At 39.0% G+C, this 19,490-nt stretch overlaps 1 protein-coding gene and 1 pseudogene across 8 annotated transcripts in view; one reads left to right on the top strand and one right to left on the bottom strand.

The window, feature by feature from the left end:
- Positions 1-368: 368 nt before the first annotated feature.
- The window catches only part of CRADD (CARD and death domain containing adaptor protein), a 177,856-nt gene continuing 158,734 nt past the window's right edge, over positions 369-19,490 (bottom strand). For all 8 annotated transcript variants that reach the window (XM_077845824.1, XM_077845829.1, XM_077845825.1 and 5 more), the window contains one exon: positions 369-5,100. In XM_077845824.1, coding sequence (XP_077701950.1) covers positions 4,799-5,100 — 302 coding nt within the window. In that variant the 3' untranslated portion in view covers positions 369-4,798. The remainder of the gene's footprint in view (positions 5,101-19,490) is intronic.
- On the top strand, positions 13,612-14,035 carry LOC144281635 (ubiquitin-conjugating enzyme E2 L3 pseudogene; annotated as a pseudogene).

The raw sequence follows: 19,490 nt of genomic DNA, 5'->3' as shown, positions 1-19,490 counted from the left end.
ATAAATATAAAGCTCAGATTAAGCCCAGAATGTTTATGGGAAAGTGCTCAACTTTGCTTTTTCGGGATATGAGTGTACAGTAGCAGGAGCAGCAAACAGCTCTACTCAAGCAATGACATGGTTCTAAAGGGGGGGAGGCGTCAAGCAAATAGCAGGATAACGGCCAATGTTTTGACAGCAAAAGACATTCTTACAAATTCAGTAGCTAGAGTCTCTTAATTTCTTTAAACATGCTGCTGAAAATTACAGGACTTGAAAGTGTGCTCCAAACACAAAGGACAATGAAAATCACTGGTATGGAAAAAGCTTTAATGATATGGAAAGACAGCTATATGTTAAATAAAAGAAGCAAACTGTAAAACAGCACATATAATACAATCCCATATTTTTATTGAAGTATAATTGACATACAATATCCTATTAGTTTCAGGTGCACATCATAGTGATTTGATATTTTTACACATTATGAACTCATCCCTATGATAAATCTAGTTTACATATGTCATCATACAAAGTTTTTACAATATTATTATGTTCCCTATGCTGTACATTGCATCCTCATGAGTTATGTATTTTATAACTAGAAATTGGCACTTCTTAATCCCTCTCATCTATTTCACTGGCCCTTCCATCCCATCCTGTCCCCACACTCCATAACCAACATTTTCTTTTCTGTATGTATCAGTCTGTTATTATTTTATTTTGTTTATTGTCTTATTTTTTAGATTCCACATATAAGTGAAATCATATGGTGCTTGTCTTTTTCTGTCGGATTTCTTTCACTTGGCATAATACCCTCAAATTTCATCTATGTTGTCACAAATGGCAAGATTTCATTCTTTTTTAATAGCTGAGGAATATTCCATTGAATACGTATGCCACATCTTCTTTATCCATTCATCTATCGATGGACACTTAGGTTGCTTCCATATCTTGGCTACTGTAAATAATGCTGCAATAAACAGAGGGGTGCAGATAGCTTTTCAAATTAGGGTTTTCATTTTCTCTGGGTAAATTTCTGGAAGTGGAATTACTAGATTGTATGATACTTTTTTTTTTTTTTTTTTAGGAATCTCCATACTGTTTTCCACAGTGGCTGCACCAATTTTCATTCCCACCAACAGTGTACAAGGGTTTCCTTTTCTCCACAATCTCACCAGTACTTGTTATTTCTGGTCTTTTTTATACTAGCTAGTCTGACAGGTGTGAGGTGATAGCTCATTGTGGTTTGGATTTGCATTTCCCTGATGATGAGTGATGTTGAGCATCTTTTCATGTGTCTGTTGGCCATCTGGATGTCTTCTTTGGAAAAATGTCTGTTAAGGTCTTCTGTCCACTTTTAAATTGGATTATTTTTCTGGTGTTGAGTTATATGAGTTCTTTATATATTTAGGATATTAACCTCTTAGCAGATATATCTTTTGCAAATATTTTCTCCCATTCAGTACGTTGCCTTTTTGTCTTGTTAATGGCTTCTTTTGCTGTGCAGAAGCTTTTTAGTTTGGTGTAGTCTCAATAGTTTATTTTTGCTTGTGCTTCCCTTGCCTGAGGAAACATATCCATAAATACATTGCTAAGATTAATGTCTAAGATATTACTGCCTGTGTCTTTTAGGAGTTTTATGGTTTTAGGTCTCATATTTAGGCCTTTAATCCATTTTGAGATTATTTTTGTGAATGGTGTGAGAGAATGTTCCATTTTAATTCTTTTGTATGTAACTATCCAGTTTTTCCCAGGATCATTTGTTGAAGAGACTGTCTTTTCCCCATTACATATTCTTGCCTCCTCTATTGCGGCTTGATTGACCATGTATGTTTAGGTTTGTTTCTGGGCTCTTGATTCTGTTCCATTGACCCATGTGTCTGTTTTTGTGTCAGAACCATACTTTTGATTAGTACAGCTTTACAGTATGTTTTGTAAACTAGGATTGTGATACCTACATCTGTTGTGTATCCTTTAACTCTTATTATAGTTATAGTTGATTTGATACAATCCTATTTTCATCATAAAAAGAATATGTAGCCCTAGGAAAGTAACTAAGGGTAAAGATTAAAAGTGGGATGTCACAGTGGTTATCTTTGGAAAACAGAAGTAGGAGTAATTTTTAATTTTTTATTCTTGCTCATTAGTATTTTTTAAACTGCTATAATGAGCATGCACTATTTTTGTACTAAAAATCTCATAAAAGTTATAGTTTTTAAAAAGAGGGCATACTCATGAATGCATGTGCATGTGCATCTCAAACCAAAGTGGATTTTATATTTTCTTGGTCAGTGCTGGCAAGTGCTCTGCCACTGCACTGTACTCATCCAGAATTCTGTTGGGGGTAGGGAGCCTCTGGAACTGTAGAATCTTCTCCCATGCAAAAACACATAGACTCCTTCCTTGTAGGCACATCACCTACCTGATTCTCCTGGGAGGTGGGCAGATGCCATTCAGCATCACTTTCCACACCCAGAGGCAGAAACAAGGTAGTGACTAAGATGCTCTGTTCTTGCATTCTGCAAGTTTTCTGCCAGAATGTGAGCAGGCCCAGCAGGTGCAGCTGCCGTTTGATGGTGGAGACACGCTGCTCATTAAGGGCAGCAAGTCAGAGCTCTCTAATGACCCTGGCAGCCCCGGATGGGCCAGTCCATCACAAATTGTCCTTCGCTGCTCACAAAGCACTGAAGTGTCTTTGTACATGATAGATTCTGATTCCAAGCAAATGGTGGGAAATTGAACTAGCTAATCATCAGATCCACTTCTAAAATGCCATTTAGTCAGATGCAGCAAAGCCCAGCCTTACTCACGTGGCTATAAAAGTGGTGAGAACAAAAGTCCAAGCAACTCTCTATTAGCAAACTCAGGGGGGCAAATAGCAATGTACAAGTCCAAGGTTCAGAATGACAGGCAATTGGCTGAAGATGCCAGAGAAGTACAGGCTATCACTAGCTCAGTGATGGGGCCAGAAGTCTATACATTTTACAAGACAATGAATTAATGGCTGGGCTACAAAATGGAAAATTAGAACTTATGAGGCCAGAAGACCATCATTTTGAACTGTTTGTTGAACTGTAAAAAGTAATTGATCTTTTTTCAGTAAAGGGAATATGGTTGCCAGACATCTGAGAGAATGCAATCGACATGCCACTGTCACCTTTTTGAGCACCCACTTCATATTCAACTCTACCATTCTATATGCTTGTCCTGGAATAGAGAGAGGTAAAAAGTATAGTTTTTTTCCCTTTGAAAAAAGACCTGAGTTTGGTTAGGATTAGGAAATAGACTCCCCAGTTATTCAGAAGAACAGATCACAGAGTGGGAATGTTTATCTCTCCCTCTCTGTTGATTGGACCCATGGGAGAGTCAGTAAATTATATCACATGTTAAAGCTTAGCAGGAAACATGGTAACAGCACTTCCTCCTGCAGTCTCTTCAGCTTTAGCCACTATTCAGCTTTGCCTCTGAACTTTAGCCACATGCAGCCACAGCAGCAAATTAGCAGCTACCATTTCCTGGGAGCTAAAGACCAGGCACTAGATGAACCCTTGGCAGACATTCTTTTAATTATCACAAAAACCTTGGAGGAGGGGACGTTCATGTCCTCATTTGTAGAGGGTTAGAGAAGAGGAGCAACTTGTCCAAGGCAATGCTGCTAGCAGGAGGAGAGCAGGACTCAAGCTTCTTCAAGGAGCATGTGAGACAGAGGAGGAGAATCAGCATGGAGCAGTTGGAAAGGAGAAGTGCTCCAAAGACATTGGACATTCTAGACAATTCACCCCCAGAAAAATCACTTGATCTCACTACAGAAGGAGGCTCACCTCTCTTGCTCAACCACTTCACAGGAATTTTGTGAGGCTCAAATGAGACCACATATATGAAAAGCCTTGAAAACAGTAAAGCATTTGACAAATAGCAAGTGTCATTAATAAAAAGACAGAAGACTAAATCATACTCCTTAGGAACATAACACTTCAATCATGACTACCCCAATGGAAAGACCACATCCTCCTTTGTTCCCCAAATAAATTCTTTAAATAAACGGCACAGGATTTTCTTAAGCAATCTTTTAAAGATGAAGGGCTCAGGTATGCATGCTGGTACTTGAACTGGTCTTGCAGGGAGCCTCACTGTCTTGAATTTAATGTAGACACCCTGCCTGAGCAATTTATCTTAACTAGAGAAAATAACCATTTTGTTATTACTAGTAATTCTGTTTCAAAAAAATAACTACGTTATTTGACACTACCATTTTGTTATTACTAGTAATTCTGTTTCAAAAAAATAACTACGTTATTTGACACTCTTAATCTATGCACTACAGGAATGAGAAAAAACAAACAATCCTATGTGACGAAAGGGCCATATTATATGTAGCAAATTAACTTTTTATGATCATCCCCATTAATAGCAAAATCCATAGGTCAGTTCCCAAGCAATATAGAAGTGCATGCTTTATATACAGGACACCTACATGTAATGTGATAACACAGTAATTTTTTTTGAGCCATTATGATTTACCAGTTTATTAAAAGGCACCCACACAATTAAAAACCTGCACAATTAAAACAATGCAATCTTTAAGCAGTTAAAAACAATGAATTGTCAAGTCAATGTGGGAGAGCTACTGAGTAATCTGACCTTTCAAGTAATGTATACCAGAAATCCTATTTTCTCCTTTCATCTAAAGTTCATTAAAAAGAAAAGACCCCCAAAACCCCCCCAAACCACCTGCCCTTGGAGAAAGTTAAGATTCTGCACACACAACTTGGGGACACACTCCCCCAACCACAGGATGACGTGGAGCATGCAGGGGTCATTCCAACATGTCCTGGAGCACCGAGGGGTCTACCTCCACAGCCTGGAGGCCTCTGTATAAGCTCCAGAAGGTGGCCTGCTTCCCATAGCGCTGCCTCCAGCGGATGAAGGCCTCCACCATCTGCGACTGCACGTTGTGGGGGTGGTTGGCCTTACAGCGGTAGATATCTGTCTGGGACAGTCCCAGAGCCAGCACCACGGGCTCCCACTCGGGGCCCAGCCTCTGGGCCAGCTGGTTAATCTGCCGGTCTGATGGTGAGCTGTTGAGGATGTGCGGGGGGAAACCAGTCATCCAGTCATCTGGGAAAAAGAAAGATACGAGGGTGAAAAGAGCAAACAAACACATCAGATGGGGGCAGAAATGGAAATTGTGGGGAGAAGAGCACAAAGCTTCATATGGTAGGGCCAACTTTTCCTAGTCTTCTTGGGGGCTGCTCAGTAAAAGGTCACATACAGGAGCTTACAAAATACCATTTAGCATCTTTGGAAATGTTTATTACAGAAAATGTGAAAACAAGAAAATAAAAATAACTGGGAACCCCACAAGAGAAACTTAGTGATAACAATTTGATTTTGTCTTTTATGTATAAAACATATGTTTGGCATTATATGGCACAGCTTTATAACATGCTTTTCTCACTATCATCTCTTTCAACAGAGAGGCCAGGCAGGGGGTTCCAAGAGAATGAAGAATGACAGCCTGGGCCCCAGTTCCCTCTGGCACTGGGGTGGCGCTCTCTCCTGCAGGAATGGCTAGTGCTGGAAGATAATGGGCTAACCAGGACAGCTACTCTCTGCTGATAAACTCGAACATTACCAAGAAACGCTGCAGTCTCTAACAGAAGCAGAACCAAAGAGGCCTGATGAGAAAAAAATGAAACTCAGAGGCCATGAGGTAGCAGGATGAGAGTTACCACCCTGGGCCCAGCAAAGGGAGAGACAGCACATGCTGTAGAAGGGCAATGAGGGAACCTGACCTTGCACTTTCTAGATCCCAGTCTCCCCGAGGCCAGTCTGCTGAGGAACCATGACACTGAGTGACTGCCTACAGATGTGCCAGGCATATCCAGTAAGAAGTACCATCAGTTACAATGCAGACAGCCTTCTAGAGGAAGGAGGTTAAAGCTAAACCCTGAATGTGAGAAAGAATCCAATGAATGGAAAGGTAAGGAAGCATGCCCTCAGCAAAGGAAATTGCCTGTGCAAAGGCCTGGAAGCAGAAGATCACAGCAAATTCAAGAAAAGAAAGAAGTTCAGGGATCCCTGGGTGGCTCTGCAGTTTAGCGCCTGCCTTCAGCCCAGGGCGTGATCCTGGAGTCCCCGGATCGAGATCCACATCGGGCTCCCTGCACGGAGCCTGCTTCTCCCTCTGCCTGTGTCTCCGCCTCTCTCTCTCTGTCTGTCTGTCTGTCTCTCTCTTTCTCTCTCTCTCGTGAATAAATAAAATCTTTTTTTTTTTTTTTTAAGAAGTTCAGTGTAGCAAAAGTGCAGAGATTGAGAAGGACGCTAAACATTCAAAATTCTGCTGCTGCTTATTGGTTAGGCCAGAACTAGAAATGAGGTTTTCATACTCCTGGTACAGTCATGTGTACAACAGCACTACACTTGTGCTACATTCTCTGTCACCAGCATCATGGGAATCCGAGTCAATCCCACTTCACACTCAGCAGCTCATTGTTTAGACTTATGAATTCAATAAGAAGGCAAAAAGCACCCGATCGGAATAGCTGTTTTCACTGTACGTGCCTTTTATCCCAAAGCAGTTGCAAATATCTTAGGCACAAGTTTAAAAAATACTGACAAGGGTTCTTTCTGGTGTTTGTCAAGACTGTAATTTTTAAAAAATGATTAGGAAACAACTGAAATAATGATGCTACTACTGACCAATATTTTATATTAACAGTAATGATTTTATGGCTTGTATAAAAATATGGGCACTTTTATGCAGGTTCATTAAAAAATTCAAGCAACATAAAAAAGTACAAAAGAAAAAACAAGTTATCCAATATGTACTTAGAGTTGGTGAATATCATTCTGGACATCTCTTCATGCACGTATTCTGTATTAATTGCTTTTTTCTCATAAGGGTTATTTAATTTTGTTTGAATATAACAGGAAAAAAAAAAGAAACAGATGGGGTACTAAATGGCTTTCTGACCTATAGTTAAATATTCAAACACCACCACCAAAACACACGCACACACACACACGATTTAATGCCAATAAAAAATATATGAAAATTTAAGACATAAACCATGTATTTTCACATTAACACTCTATAATTAACACTTGACATTTCCTCTTCCTTTCCTCGTATCTCATGATTTTTCTTGCCTATATCATTTTTGTTTGTCTGTTTTTTTAGCAAGAAGAGAATGCATGCATGCGAGCAGGGGGCAAGAGGCAGAGAAGGGGAGAGAGAAAGCTTTAGATCAGGATAGGTCTTGGTCATTCTCTATCTGTTTTCAAGATGATCTTCTGACCAAAGACTTAGCTCTTCCTCTCTTTCAGAAAAATTTTCCTGGGTTGTATTTCTGCATTCTTTTTCTGTTCCAGATGCTGGATGCCTTTCCCCATCACCATGACTATCATTTTCTGCTTTATTACTTTACTCCTTTCCTGTGATCATCTCATGCCTTTTTCTATTCATTTGATGGTTATGCTTATGCTGGTTTTTTTTTTTTTCCTGGTAAAATCTCATATTATAAGGGTTTTGTTTCCCTCAAATTCTTTTCTTGGCTCTTCAATCTTTTTTTTTAAGATTTATTCATTTATTTTTTTAGAGAGAGCAGGAGGGGCAGCGGGAGACGGAGAGAATCCCAAGCTGACTCCCTCTGAGCACAGAGCCCAATGTGGCTTGATCTCACAACCTTGAGATCATGACCTGAACCAAAATCAATAGTCAGATGCTTACCAACTGGGCCACGCTGGCACCCCTCTTCAGTCTATCTTTTAAAACTCCCATTCCAACTCAGATCTATTAGGATGGCTACTGTCAAAAAACTCCAGAAAATAACAAGTGTTGGTGAGGATATAAAATGGCATGGCTGCTACAGAAGAGTATGGTGACTCCTCAAACAACTAAAAATGGAATTATCATATGACCTAGCAATTCTACTTCTGGGCCATATACCCAAAAGGATTGAAGCAGTGATTCAAAGAGATATTTCTATACCCATCTTCATAGCAGCACTATTTCCAGTAGCCAAAAAGTGGAAGCAACCCAGGTGTCTATCAAGGGATGGAAGAGAAACAAAATGTGGTATACTATACATTAGAATATTATTCAGTCTTATACAAACCTGTGATCATAAAGACAGTATGGTACTGGCACAAAAAGAGACACATAGATCAATGGAACAGAATAGAGAACCCAGAAACGGACCCTCAACTCTATGGTCAACTAATATTCAACAAAGCAGGAAAGAATATCCTACTGGAAAAAGGACAGTCTTTTCAATAAATGGTGTTGGGAAAATTGGACAGCCACGTGCAGAAGAATGAAACTGGACCATCCTCTTACACCACACACAAAGATAAACTCAAAAATGGTCAAAAGATCTAAGTGTGAGACAAGAATCCATCAAAACCCTAGAGGAGAACACAGGCAACAACCTTTTTGAATTTGGCCACAGCAACTTCTTGCAAGATACATCTATGAAGGCAAGTGAAACAAAAGCAAAAATGAACTACTGGGACTTTACCAAGATAAATAGCTTCCACTCTTCAAAGTACACTGGCACAAAACTAAAAGGCAACCTAGAGGATGGGAGAAGATATTTACAAATGACATGTCAGATAAAGGGCTAGTATCCAAAATCTATAAAGAACTTATCAAACTCAACACCCAAGAAACAAACAATTCAGTTATGAAATAGGCAGAAGACATGAACAAACATTTCTCCAAAGAAGACATACACATGGCAATAAGCACATGAGAAAAATGCTCCACATCACTTGCCATCAGGAAAATGCAAATCAAAACCACAATGAGATACCACCTCACAATGAGTGAGTGTGTATGGCTCACACCAGTGAGTATGGCTAAAAATTAACAAGACAGGAAACAACAAATGTTGGAGAGGATGTGGAGAAGGGGGAACCTTCGTGCACTGTTGGTGGGAATGCAAACTGGTACAACCACTCTGGAAAACTGTGTGGAGGTTCTTCAAGAAGTTAAAAATAGAGCTACTCTATGGCCCAGCAATTGCACTACTGGGTATTTACCCCAAAGATACTGTAGTGGAATGCCACTACAAGCAGTGTTCATAGCAGCAATGTCCACAATAATCAAACTGTCGAAAGAGTCATGATGTCCCTGGACAGATGAATGGATAAAGAAGATATGGCCTAAACGTACAATGGAATATTACTCAGCCATCAGAAAGGACGAATACCCACCACTTGCTTCGAAGTGGATGGAACTGGAGGGTATTATGCTGAGTGAAATAAGTCAATTGGAGAAGGACAATCATCATATGGTTTCACTCATATGTGGAATATAAGAAATAGTGAAAGGTAAAGGAAGGGATCTGAGTGGGGAAAATTAGAGAGGGAGACAAATCATTTGAGACTCCTAACTCTGGGAAACAGACAAAAGGTTGCAGAAGGGGAGATGGGTGGGGGGATTGTGTGACTGGGTGACAGGCACTGAGGAGGGCACTTGATGGGATGAGCACTGGGTGTTATACTATATGTTGGTAAACTGAATTTAAATAAATAAGTTTAAAAACAGAATATTATTCAGTCTTAAAAAGGAAAACATTCTGACTCATGCTACAACACAGGTGAGACTTGAAGACATTATGCTAAGTGAAATAAGCCAGTTACAAAAAGACAAGACTTCTATGATCCTGCTCTTAAGAGGCACCTGTAGTAGTCAAATTCATTGAGATGGAAAGAATGGTGGTTACCAGGAGAGAGGATGGAGGGAATGGGGAATTGTTTTAATGGGTAGTCAGTTTTGCAAGATGAAAAGAGTTCTGGAGGTTGGCTGCGCAATGTGAATGTACTTAATACTCCTGAACTGTATACCTAAAAATGGAAAAGATGGTAAATTCTATATGTATTTTACCACAATTAAAAATAAAAAATAATTTAAAAAATTTAAAAAATTAAAATTAAAAGTCTCACTGTTGTTTTATCATAAACTACATTGAGTTTTTATTTCCACTGAATTGATCCTGAGGTCTCCTATAGCACGAAATACTTGTGAGGCTGAGTTTTCTTGCACTGGGTTTCTGTTCAGGCCCAATAGGTTGCATGTTTACTTTTTGCAAGCTATGTTCATTTTTTCTGCTATAGCATTTTCGCATAGTTGTCATGACACATCCTCATATTGCGCACATTTAACATGAGCATCTCTATTCAGGACTGTTTGCTGTCTTATAGTAAGCCAATGTATACTTGACACTTTCTTCCTCTGAGCTACAATTTGTGGTTGGTTGATGCTTGCTATGCGTTTTGCCACAGAAGAGAGCTAGAACACACCAGGCCTGCCCTTGCTGGGGGTCCAGGGTACAGCTCTCTTTTGGAAGCCAATGAAATGTCTTATACCAGAGCCTCCTCTCCCTAGCCAGGACACACTCACTCCTGTGGTCTAGTTTTTGTAGCTCAGCACAAAATGGCCTGCCCTGAGTTGCCTTTCTGCCTCTACTGAGGATGTCTCCTGACATTTACTGAGGCCATCTACTCATCTCCTCCACCAGCTTCTTTTCATACTGATTTGAATTAGCAGGGGTCCTTAGGATTTTGTATCCTTCTCTTCTTTTCCCAGGATTGCTTCTGCAGGGTCAGGGTGGGGTGTTTCCTTTTTTTGAAAAGTGCCTGCCACTTTTCAAAGCACATTGGCATAAAAGTTGTGACTGGCTTTGTTTTGTTTTGTTTTGTTTGGTTGCAGCTGGCATATGTTTTTGTTTTTAACTGCTTTTTGGTTCAGTTCATTGGGTGTTGGGGAGGGAGCCTCCGTGATTCTGCTACTCCGTCATCTTTCTGATTCCTGGCCAACTATTAATTCAACATAGGCTTTGGGCCAATTATTTGGGAGTGAGGGCAGTATTTGCTCTCATTGCTCCACACTTTCAGGGTCATATATCCCTTGGGAATACTGCCACATAACTGGGAGATGGCCAGCAGTCTGTGGACACAGGCTGGAGCAAAGATAACTGGCACAGAAGTGCTATTCAGCCAAGAGCACATCAAGCCCTTCCATGGAGACATTACACACATGAAGAGATAATAACAGCTGTTTGTGCTGTCTGACCTCTAGCAGGAAAAGTATCCTCATGAGGCCCTTCCAACTCATGAATTCTACTGAATATGACGTTACTTAAAAAATGAGAGTCCTAAGGCTTTAGTGTCAACATCTAAGGATATATACCACATAACATCAGGTCAGGCTATAAATTAATCCACTGTGACCATCTGGCCACTATTTCTCAGAGCTTGATGTGTATACCACTAGCAGTGTACAATATGAAATCAGGTGATATATGGGTGAACATTCTGTATTAGAATAGTCATGTATCTATTTTAATACAATTAAAAAGCATAAATAACATTTCAAACTTACGACTCCGAGAATTAAGATAAGTAAATAAATGTTAAAAGCAGATATAGAATGACAAAGTAATAAAAAAGTAAATTTTTAAATAAAAAGTAAAGTTAAATAAGAGCAATAAATTAGCAGTACAGGTGGTACAAAGATATAGCAAAAGCTATACAAATAGAACCCAAATGAAGTGTGGGAAGTCTGGTATTTCTCAACAAGGGCATCACAGGCATTTAGGGCAGAGCTGTCCAGTGTATGGCAGGGTCTTTAGCATCTGTGGCCTGCACTTCCTACGTGCTAGTAACACCCCAGCCTGAGCACGCAAGTCCACATACCCTGGGGTGAGGCACAATTGTGCCTGCTTAAGAACCACCAGATACTACGACATAAGTATCCACTAGTTTTAAATAGCTCCCTCTATACTTACAGAATTTCTCTCTTATACAGATCCTAAATTTTTTATGCAACTCTTTAATCCCATTCTAAGTTAAAACTCCCATGTTTCAAACAAAACAGCATTCTCTAACAAATCCATCTACCATAATGAAGCCATTCATTTGAAGGAATAAATGCCCCACTCCCCATTTCCCTTTGTACCCTCCCATCTCTGTGGTCATTACATCTCTAACCATCTCCTCCTCTCTCATTCATACTTAATTAATCTCCTTTTCCAATTCCTATTGCATATACGGTCAGGTTTAAGATTCATACTTAACTTTTTGTTTCTTGAAGGATGTTTCTGTCTCCCAAGCTCCTTATGAACAGAGATCATGTCTTCTACTTCTTGCCCTCTTTCTCCAATCTTTACCCCCTTGGTGAGCACAATATGGAACTCAATGTACATTAACAATCATATCTTTCTTTAAATTTTTATTTTATTTAAATTCAATTGTCATATAGTATATTATTAGTTTTAGAGGTAGAGTTCAGTGATTATCAGTTGCATATAACACCCAGTGCTCATTACATCACATGCCCTCCTTCATGCCCATCACTCAGTTACTCCTGCCCTCCAGCAACCCTCAGTTTGTTTCCTAGATTTAAGAAAAGACAATTATCATATGATTTCACTCATATGTGGAATTTAAAAAACAAAACAGAGGATCATGGGGGAAGGGTGGGGAAAAAAACAGAATCATATTCTTAACACAAGAAGTTCCTCCAAGTCAAGTTTCCAGTTCACAATCTCCACTAGCTATATGCTTCTGACTTTATTTGTTCTAGAAAAAGAAGTCATTTCTTCCAACAAATCTTCATGCAGACAGCACTCTCTGGTCTATTTTGGCTGAGTGTACAATCTCCAAGTGAAGGAAGGTCCGCAAGTCCAGCTTCCTGTCTGGTCGACCGCCCCCTTTTGATCTATATTCTATAATATGTGGGAACCTTAATACTGACCTAAAAAAGAGAAACTATACAGGATTCAAAAGCACAATTCATAGACTGAAGATTATGGAGTAAAGGAAAGGCACAGCTGACCCATAAGCAGTTGCTAGGAGATTCAACTAAATCTATGCTCAGGAATCTACAATAACAGAAAGGATTTTAATTATAAAATTCTTTTAAAAAATATTTTACTTACTTACTTGAGAGAGAGAGAGAGAGAGAGAGAGAACATGAGCGAGAATACAAGTGGGGGAGAGGGGCAAAGGGAGAAGCAGGCTCCCCACTGAGCAGAGAGTCCTGCACAGGGATCAATCCCAGGACCCCAGGATCATGACCTGAGCTGAAGGCAGATGTTTAACCAACTGAGCCACCCAGTTACTGAGATGTAAGTACATATGTAAGTATAAGTACATATGTTACATATGTAAGTAACAGTGACTTGGTTGGACATGGGGTTGCACTTTTAAAAACTATATATGTTCCTTTGCAGAATTTGGTAATATAGCACCTTTCCCAACTCTCTACTGCTATTAACCACTATCACTGATAGAAGTATCATATGCTTTAGGTCTGCTGGACCAGAAAAAACTTGAGCTAAGAGACTGTCCCTTTCTAGTGTAGCCATGTTTTAGGAGCAAAAGGCTAACAACCCCTGCCTCAAGGACATGTAAGGCCTCTTACATGTAAGGCCTCTGCAGGTTGAGTTTTGGCCAAGCCCAAAACCAATAGGACAGGGTATTAAATCTTCTCACAGGGCCGCAGGAGTGAAAATTTGCTGAACAATAATCTATAAACACTCACAAGTATACTAATACATTTTAAAAATCTAGATGAATTGACACTGGGAGATAGATAGATATATCTATCTATCTCCGGAAGAAATCCGCAAATGTGGAATGAAAAACTTCCGTAACATCCAGGTTGATGAAGCTAATTTATTGACTTGGCAAGGGCTTATTGTTCCTGACAACCCTCCATATGATAAGGGGGCCTTCAGAATCAAAATCAACTTTCCAGCAAAGTACCCACTCAAACCACCGAAGATCACATTTAAAACAAAGATCTATCACCTAAACATCGATGAAAAGGGGCAGGTCTGTCTGCCAGCAATTAGTGCTGAAAACTGGAAGCCAACAACCAAAACCAACCAAGTAATCCCTCATAGCACTGGTGAAGGACCCTCAGCCCAAGCACCCACTTCGGGCTGACCTAGCTGAAAAATACTCTAAGGACCGTAAAAAATTCTGTAAGAACGCTGAAGAGTTTACAAAGAAATATGGGGAGAAGTGACCTGTGGACTAAACTCTGCCACCACCGATTCCAGCGAGCATGAGCGGAGACCCCGAGCAGCGTATTCAGACACCCCGCAAAGCAGGAAAATTGACACGTGCCACCGCCTGGTGTTTGCCTGTGGTAGCTACTAACTTTCTACACGGTTTTCTTAATCAAAAGTGGTCTAGGTAACCAGTAAAGAAAGGATTAAAAATTTAAGATGTTTAAAAATATATATATATATATAAAAAATGCCAAAATTAGTGCAGGAAAAAATAGAAAACTAAAATAGACCTAAGTATTAAATACATTAAAATGGCAATCAAAGCCTTCCCCTGCTAAAGAGCCCTAAGCCCAGACAGTTTTATAGGTGAGCTCTATCAAATGTTTATGAAACATTTAATTTCCTATCTTCTATAAACTGTTCTAGGAAATAGAAAAATAACAAAAGCTCTATAGCCTATTTTATTAGGCTGCTTTATTTTTTGTTCCAAACGGGATAAGGAGAATACAAGAAAAGAAAAATTACAGGTTCTTTTCAATTATTATTTTAGATGTAAAAATCCTAAATATTAACTGAGTAAAAAAAAATCTATTTAAAATAGATATTGTGAATGAGTAGAATTTATCCCAGGATTAAATAATTTTAATATCACAAGATCAATTTATTCAACATATCAATAGTCCAAAAGAGGTAAGTCACTATCATCTTAATAGATGCAAAAAAGTAGTTCATAAAATTTGACATGTATTCATGATTTCTTAAAAAGATTTCTTTAAAAATTAGGAATATGGGGAACCCACTTAACATGGTAAAGATTGTAAAAGCCTTCAATAGCATATGATTTAATAGGTAGCTTGTAAACATTTTCCTTTTAAGGACAGAAACAAAACAAGGATGCCCAATGTCACCATTACATTTAACCAGAGCTATAAAGAAAAAAAAGAAGTTAGGTATAAGCATTTGAAGGGAAGAGACAGAACTATCACTATTTTCAGATTATTCAATCTAATATGTAAAGAAAAGTCCAGGATCAATAGATCATCCATTAGAGGGGGCACCTGGGTAGTATATTTGGTTAAGCATCCAACTAGGTTTTGGCCTGAGTCATGGTCTCAGGGTTGTGAGATGGAGCCCCATGGTGGACTCCACACTGAGTAAGGAGTCTACTTGAGACTCTCTCTTGTTCTCCTTCTGCCCCTGCCCTCCCCTCCTCAAATAAACAGATAAATCTTTTTCAAAAAAGGTTAATCCATTAGAACAGTTAAGAGGGTTGAGTAAAATTGCCAGATAACTTAAAACAAAAACCAACCAAACACAAAATATGATAAAAAATAAAAGAAACAATAAAAACTATAAAGTATCTAGAAATTAAATTAGCAAAGATCACACAAGACCTCAGTGGGAAAAATTTTAAGCATTAATTAAAAGACACAGCAAGATCTGTATAAATGGAGAGTCATTTGTGCTCTGGGTAGGATAACATTATTATAATACAAACATGACAATTCTTGTAATAACAATTAAAATTTTATAATAGGGAAAGGAGAGGCTTTTTCCAAACTGGGGAAAACTAGCTATACAAAGAAAAGTAAAACTGTACTTTTACATCATACCATAAAATGTGATGGAGTCTGTGTGGATAAAGGTACAAACATAAAAGGTAAAACTACGAAGTAAATAAAAATAGTGAAGAGTACCTTCATGACCTGTAGTGGGAAGTGTCTTTTTAAACGAATCCCCAAAAGATGAAATTTTTTTACCTCAAAATCAAAGATTTCTGCTCAGTGAAGGAGATCATCATTCAAGATGACAGAGCAGAATGGACAAAGATACTTGTTAATATATAAGACCAGGAGGCAAGACTATCTGGACTTATATGGTACTCCTGAAACCAAGAGGAGAAAGATAACCTCCTCCACAGAAAAAATGGATGAAGGTATGACAAGGTAACTCAAATTAGAGGAAACTAAAAGAGAGAGAGAGAGAGAGAGAGAGAGAGAGATGCTCAAACACAGAAATTTAAGAAATAACAATGGAAATAATAATAATAATAAATCCCTTTATGTACCTAGAAATCTAGACCATACCGTTTTGGCAGAGTTGTGGAGATGTAGGAACTATGTTCAGGGCTGGTGGGAATGAAGACTGGCCAGCCATTCTATAAGCCAGTGGGCATGTGGGTCCATTGGAATGTGGTGTATGTATAATCTTGCTCCTATGTCCATGTATCTAAGAAAAACTCTGAAAAAAGTCCCATAAGGGACATGTAGAGGGTTGTTTATACAAAGTTGCATTATTTGTGCTAGGAAGTATACATATGCTTTATAACCCAGTTCTCCTGTTTGGGGGTTTCTAGATCCCAGAAAAATCCTCACACAGATTCGTGAACTGGAATCTCTAGGCTGTCTACATCAGGTAATGCTGTGGGAAGAAAGGAGCTAGAAGCAGTCTTGGAGCTCATTACTAGGGGAAGAGACAAACAAGAAGGAGTACAGAGGAAATGCTGGACAGTTAGGATAAAGCAAAAACATAAGAAAAAGGAGACTTATACCAATGCAAAATTAAAAATATGTATTTCAAGACAACACCAGGAGTGAAAACACCACAAATGATAGAATGTATCTGAGAGAGAAAGAACGGTTTGTTATGGGAGGGACAGGAATGGGAGGGGTTGGGGATGCTGCAGACAGAAAGCCAACCTGACCGGCCACCTCCCAGGGACCCTAGTCCCGGAGTGCAGCGGCTCAGAAGAGAAATCCCTTTGGCTGAGGGACTGGCTGCCTGGAAATGAAAGAAAAGCACCTTGAAAAGAAAACTAATAAGAACTACTTGTTGTGAGTAGAACAATGTGGTCCTCACAGAAAGGTGGAGAAATAAGTCTTTCTAAAACCTGATTCCAGGATGATGAAGTGATTACCCACTCCAAATAACAAGGCTGTGTTGCAAAATACAAGTAAATCATACTTATTGTAATGGAAAACTTGATTTGACTATCAAGTCCATGGAAGGTCAACAACAAAACTATTAGCAATAATTGAGTTTTCACTGAAATAAAAGGCAGGATGTAGGGTGGCCACAGCTCTGGGCTAAGAATTAGCAGGCGTGGTTCTTATCTAAATTTGAATCTGCCATCAACTAGCCATATAACTTGGGGTAAGGCATTTAAATTTCCTCAGATCGTTTTCTCATTTGTAAAAAGTAAAACCAGATGATTGCCAAAGCCTCATTTAGATATAACATGTTATCATGTTATATTATCTTTTTTTTTTTTTTAACAAAGCAATTGTATTTTCTACAGATCTTTTTTGACTTCTCATTAGGGAACAATTATTCATTTATTGTTGCATTGCTTTTCCCTATATGTCTTCTAGACAGAACAAAGACTTCTGAGGTTTTAATCATAGTTTTTGCTAATCTGTTCTGCTAAAAAACGATCACTGATGGAAACTTATCCTCCCTACAGTAAACAAAAACAAAAACATCAAAACCTCAGTGAATATTGGTAAAATCAATTTTTTTCAAAATAGTACAAAAACTTCAAAAGTTTGTTACAATTTTCTGTACCATTAATTTTTCTCACATACTTGCACAGATCTGAGTCAACTCCATCCACCTGTCATTCATCCTGCTCCTTGAAACCACCAGCCAGCTTGGAACCTTAGGGTCTTGCACTAGCCGGTCCCTCAGTGGAACATTCTTCCACTGTCTTTCTCCATCAAATATGACTCCTATCAAACAGAGCCCCCCAATTGACCACCCTGTTCTTAATCACAACACCCATTCCACTCTGTGATCTCCCTTATTTACGTACTACTTTCTGATACATATATTTCACAGATGCACTGTATTTTTTGTTGCCATCCTCCTCACCCTACACACTCATCCCATCTCTTCTAGAATGTAAGCTTCTCACAGGCAGGAAAGCTTTGTTGCTTTTGTTCAATGATGTATCCCAGGCACCTAAAATTATACCTACCAGATAGTAAGCAGTCACTACATATAAATGAATGTTGTTGGACAAATAAAGCAATTAAAATCAATGATCCATTACAATTACGATATATTCACTTAGCTCTGCTTCCTACTCTATGGCTAGGGTGTTACCAAATGCTCCCACCTTTAGGTTCTTAGCACTCAAACCAAAGAAATTACGCTGCATAATCTGGGACTGAATAGAAAATGAAAAAGGAGTATGACTCCCTAATAGTAAAATATTGTCAAGGTTAAGTGTAGGCAGCTACCCACTCTCCATACTGAACTGGACCACACCCATGTTTAATTTGAAGAGAGTTAGAAAGATTCCAAGATGTTTTCTGGATAAATACAGCAAACTGAGGCTGATTCCAGTCTTCATCCTCTCTAATACTTAAGGAAATGAACAAAAAAAAAATAATAAAAAATAGGTCAACAAAAAAAAAGATGGCAGAACCACACTCTAATTCCTGATTCCCTGAGTCTGTACAGATTATCCAACAAACTTAACTGAGAGGTTCACTCTAATATTCCCAAATCTGGAGGGGAATGAATTAAGTGTTATTTTTTTCTCTTCTGACTTCAGTAGACTGAGGATGGTAACTCAGAAATGTGAACAAGACCTGGCTACCCTGAACAGAAGTCACAAGGCATTTCATGAGGGCCCACGAAGGACCGCTGGACACAGGTGTTAAACATTGCAACAAACAACTCAGCTGTGCTCACCCCTGCCCTGAGTCTTTTGCCCACATGTGTCCTTAAGTTCAAGGGAAGGAAACAGCCAGTCCACAAGGGGTCACAGAGGAGAAATCACCCCAGTAATATCAGAGCACCAAAGGCAGAACCCAGCTGCTCCATAATGAGCAAGATGGAATGATATGATGGCAAATGGGTAACACACTAGAGTGACAAGAGATTTACAAAGGGAACATTATGTAAAAAACAAAAACAAAAAACCTGACATAAAAACCCAAAAATCCATAGTTCCCCAAAGTAAGAGAAAGTCTTCTGTCATAAAACAACTTAATAAGAGTATAATAGGAACATGAATACAGTAAAACAATAATAATAATAATAATCAGATAGTCCAATAACAAAATAAGATTTTAAAAGAAGCTTCTCGGGGATCCCTGGGTGGCTCAGTGGTTTCGTGTGTGCCTTTGGCCCAGGACGTGATCATGGGGTCCTGAGATCAAGTCCCACATTGGGCTTCGTGCATGGAGCCTGCTTCTCCCTCTGCCTGTGTCTCTGCCTCTCTCTCTCTCTGTGTCTCTCATGAGTAAATAAATAAAATATTTTTAAAAGTAATAAAAGCAGCTTGTCACTCATGGGTGGAATTTAAGAGACAAAACAGAGGATCACAGGGGAAGAGAAGAAAAAATAAGACAAAATCAGAGAGGGAGACAAACCATAAGAGACTCTTAATCCTAGGAAACCAACTGAAGGTCCCTGACAAAAGGGGAAGGCAAGGCGAGGCTGAGAGATAGGGAGGAGGCCACAGAATCAGGC

This window comes from Canis aureus, chromosome 13 (genome assembly GCF_053574225.1).
Source record: "Canis aureus isolate CA01 chromosome 13, VMU_Caureus_v.1.0, whole genome shotgun sequence".
NCBI classification, from domain to species: domain Eukaryota; kingdom Metazoa; phylum Chordata; class Mammalia; order Carnivora; family Canidae; genus Canis; species Canis aureus.
This window is presented reverse-complemented; position numbering and strand designations above follow the sequence as displayed.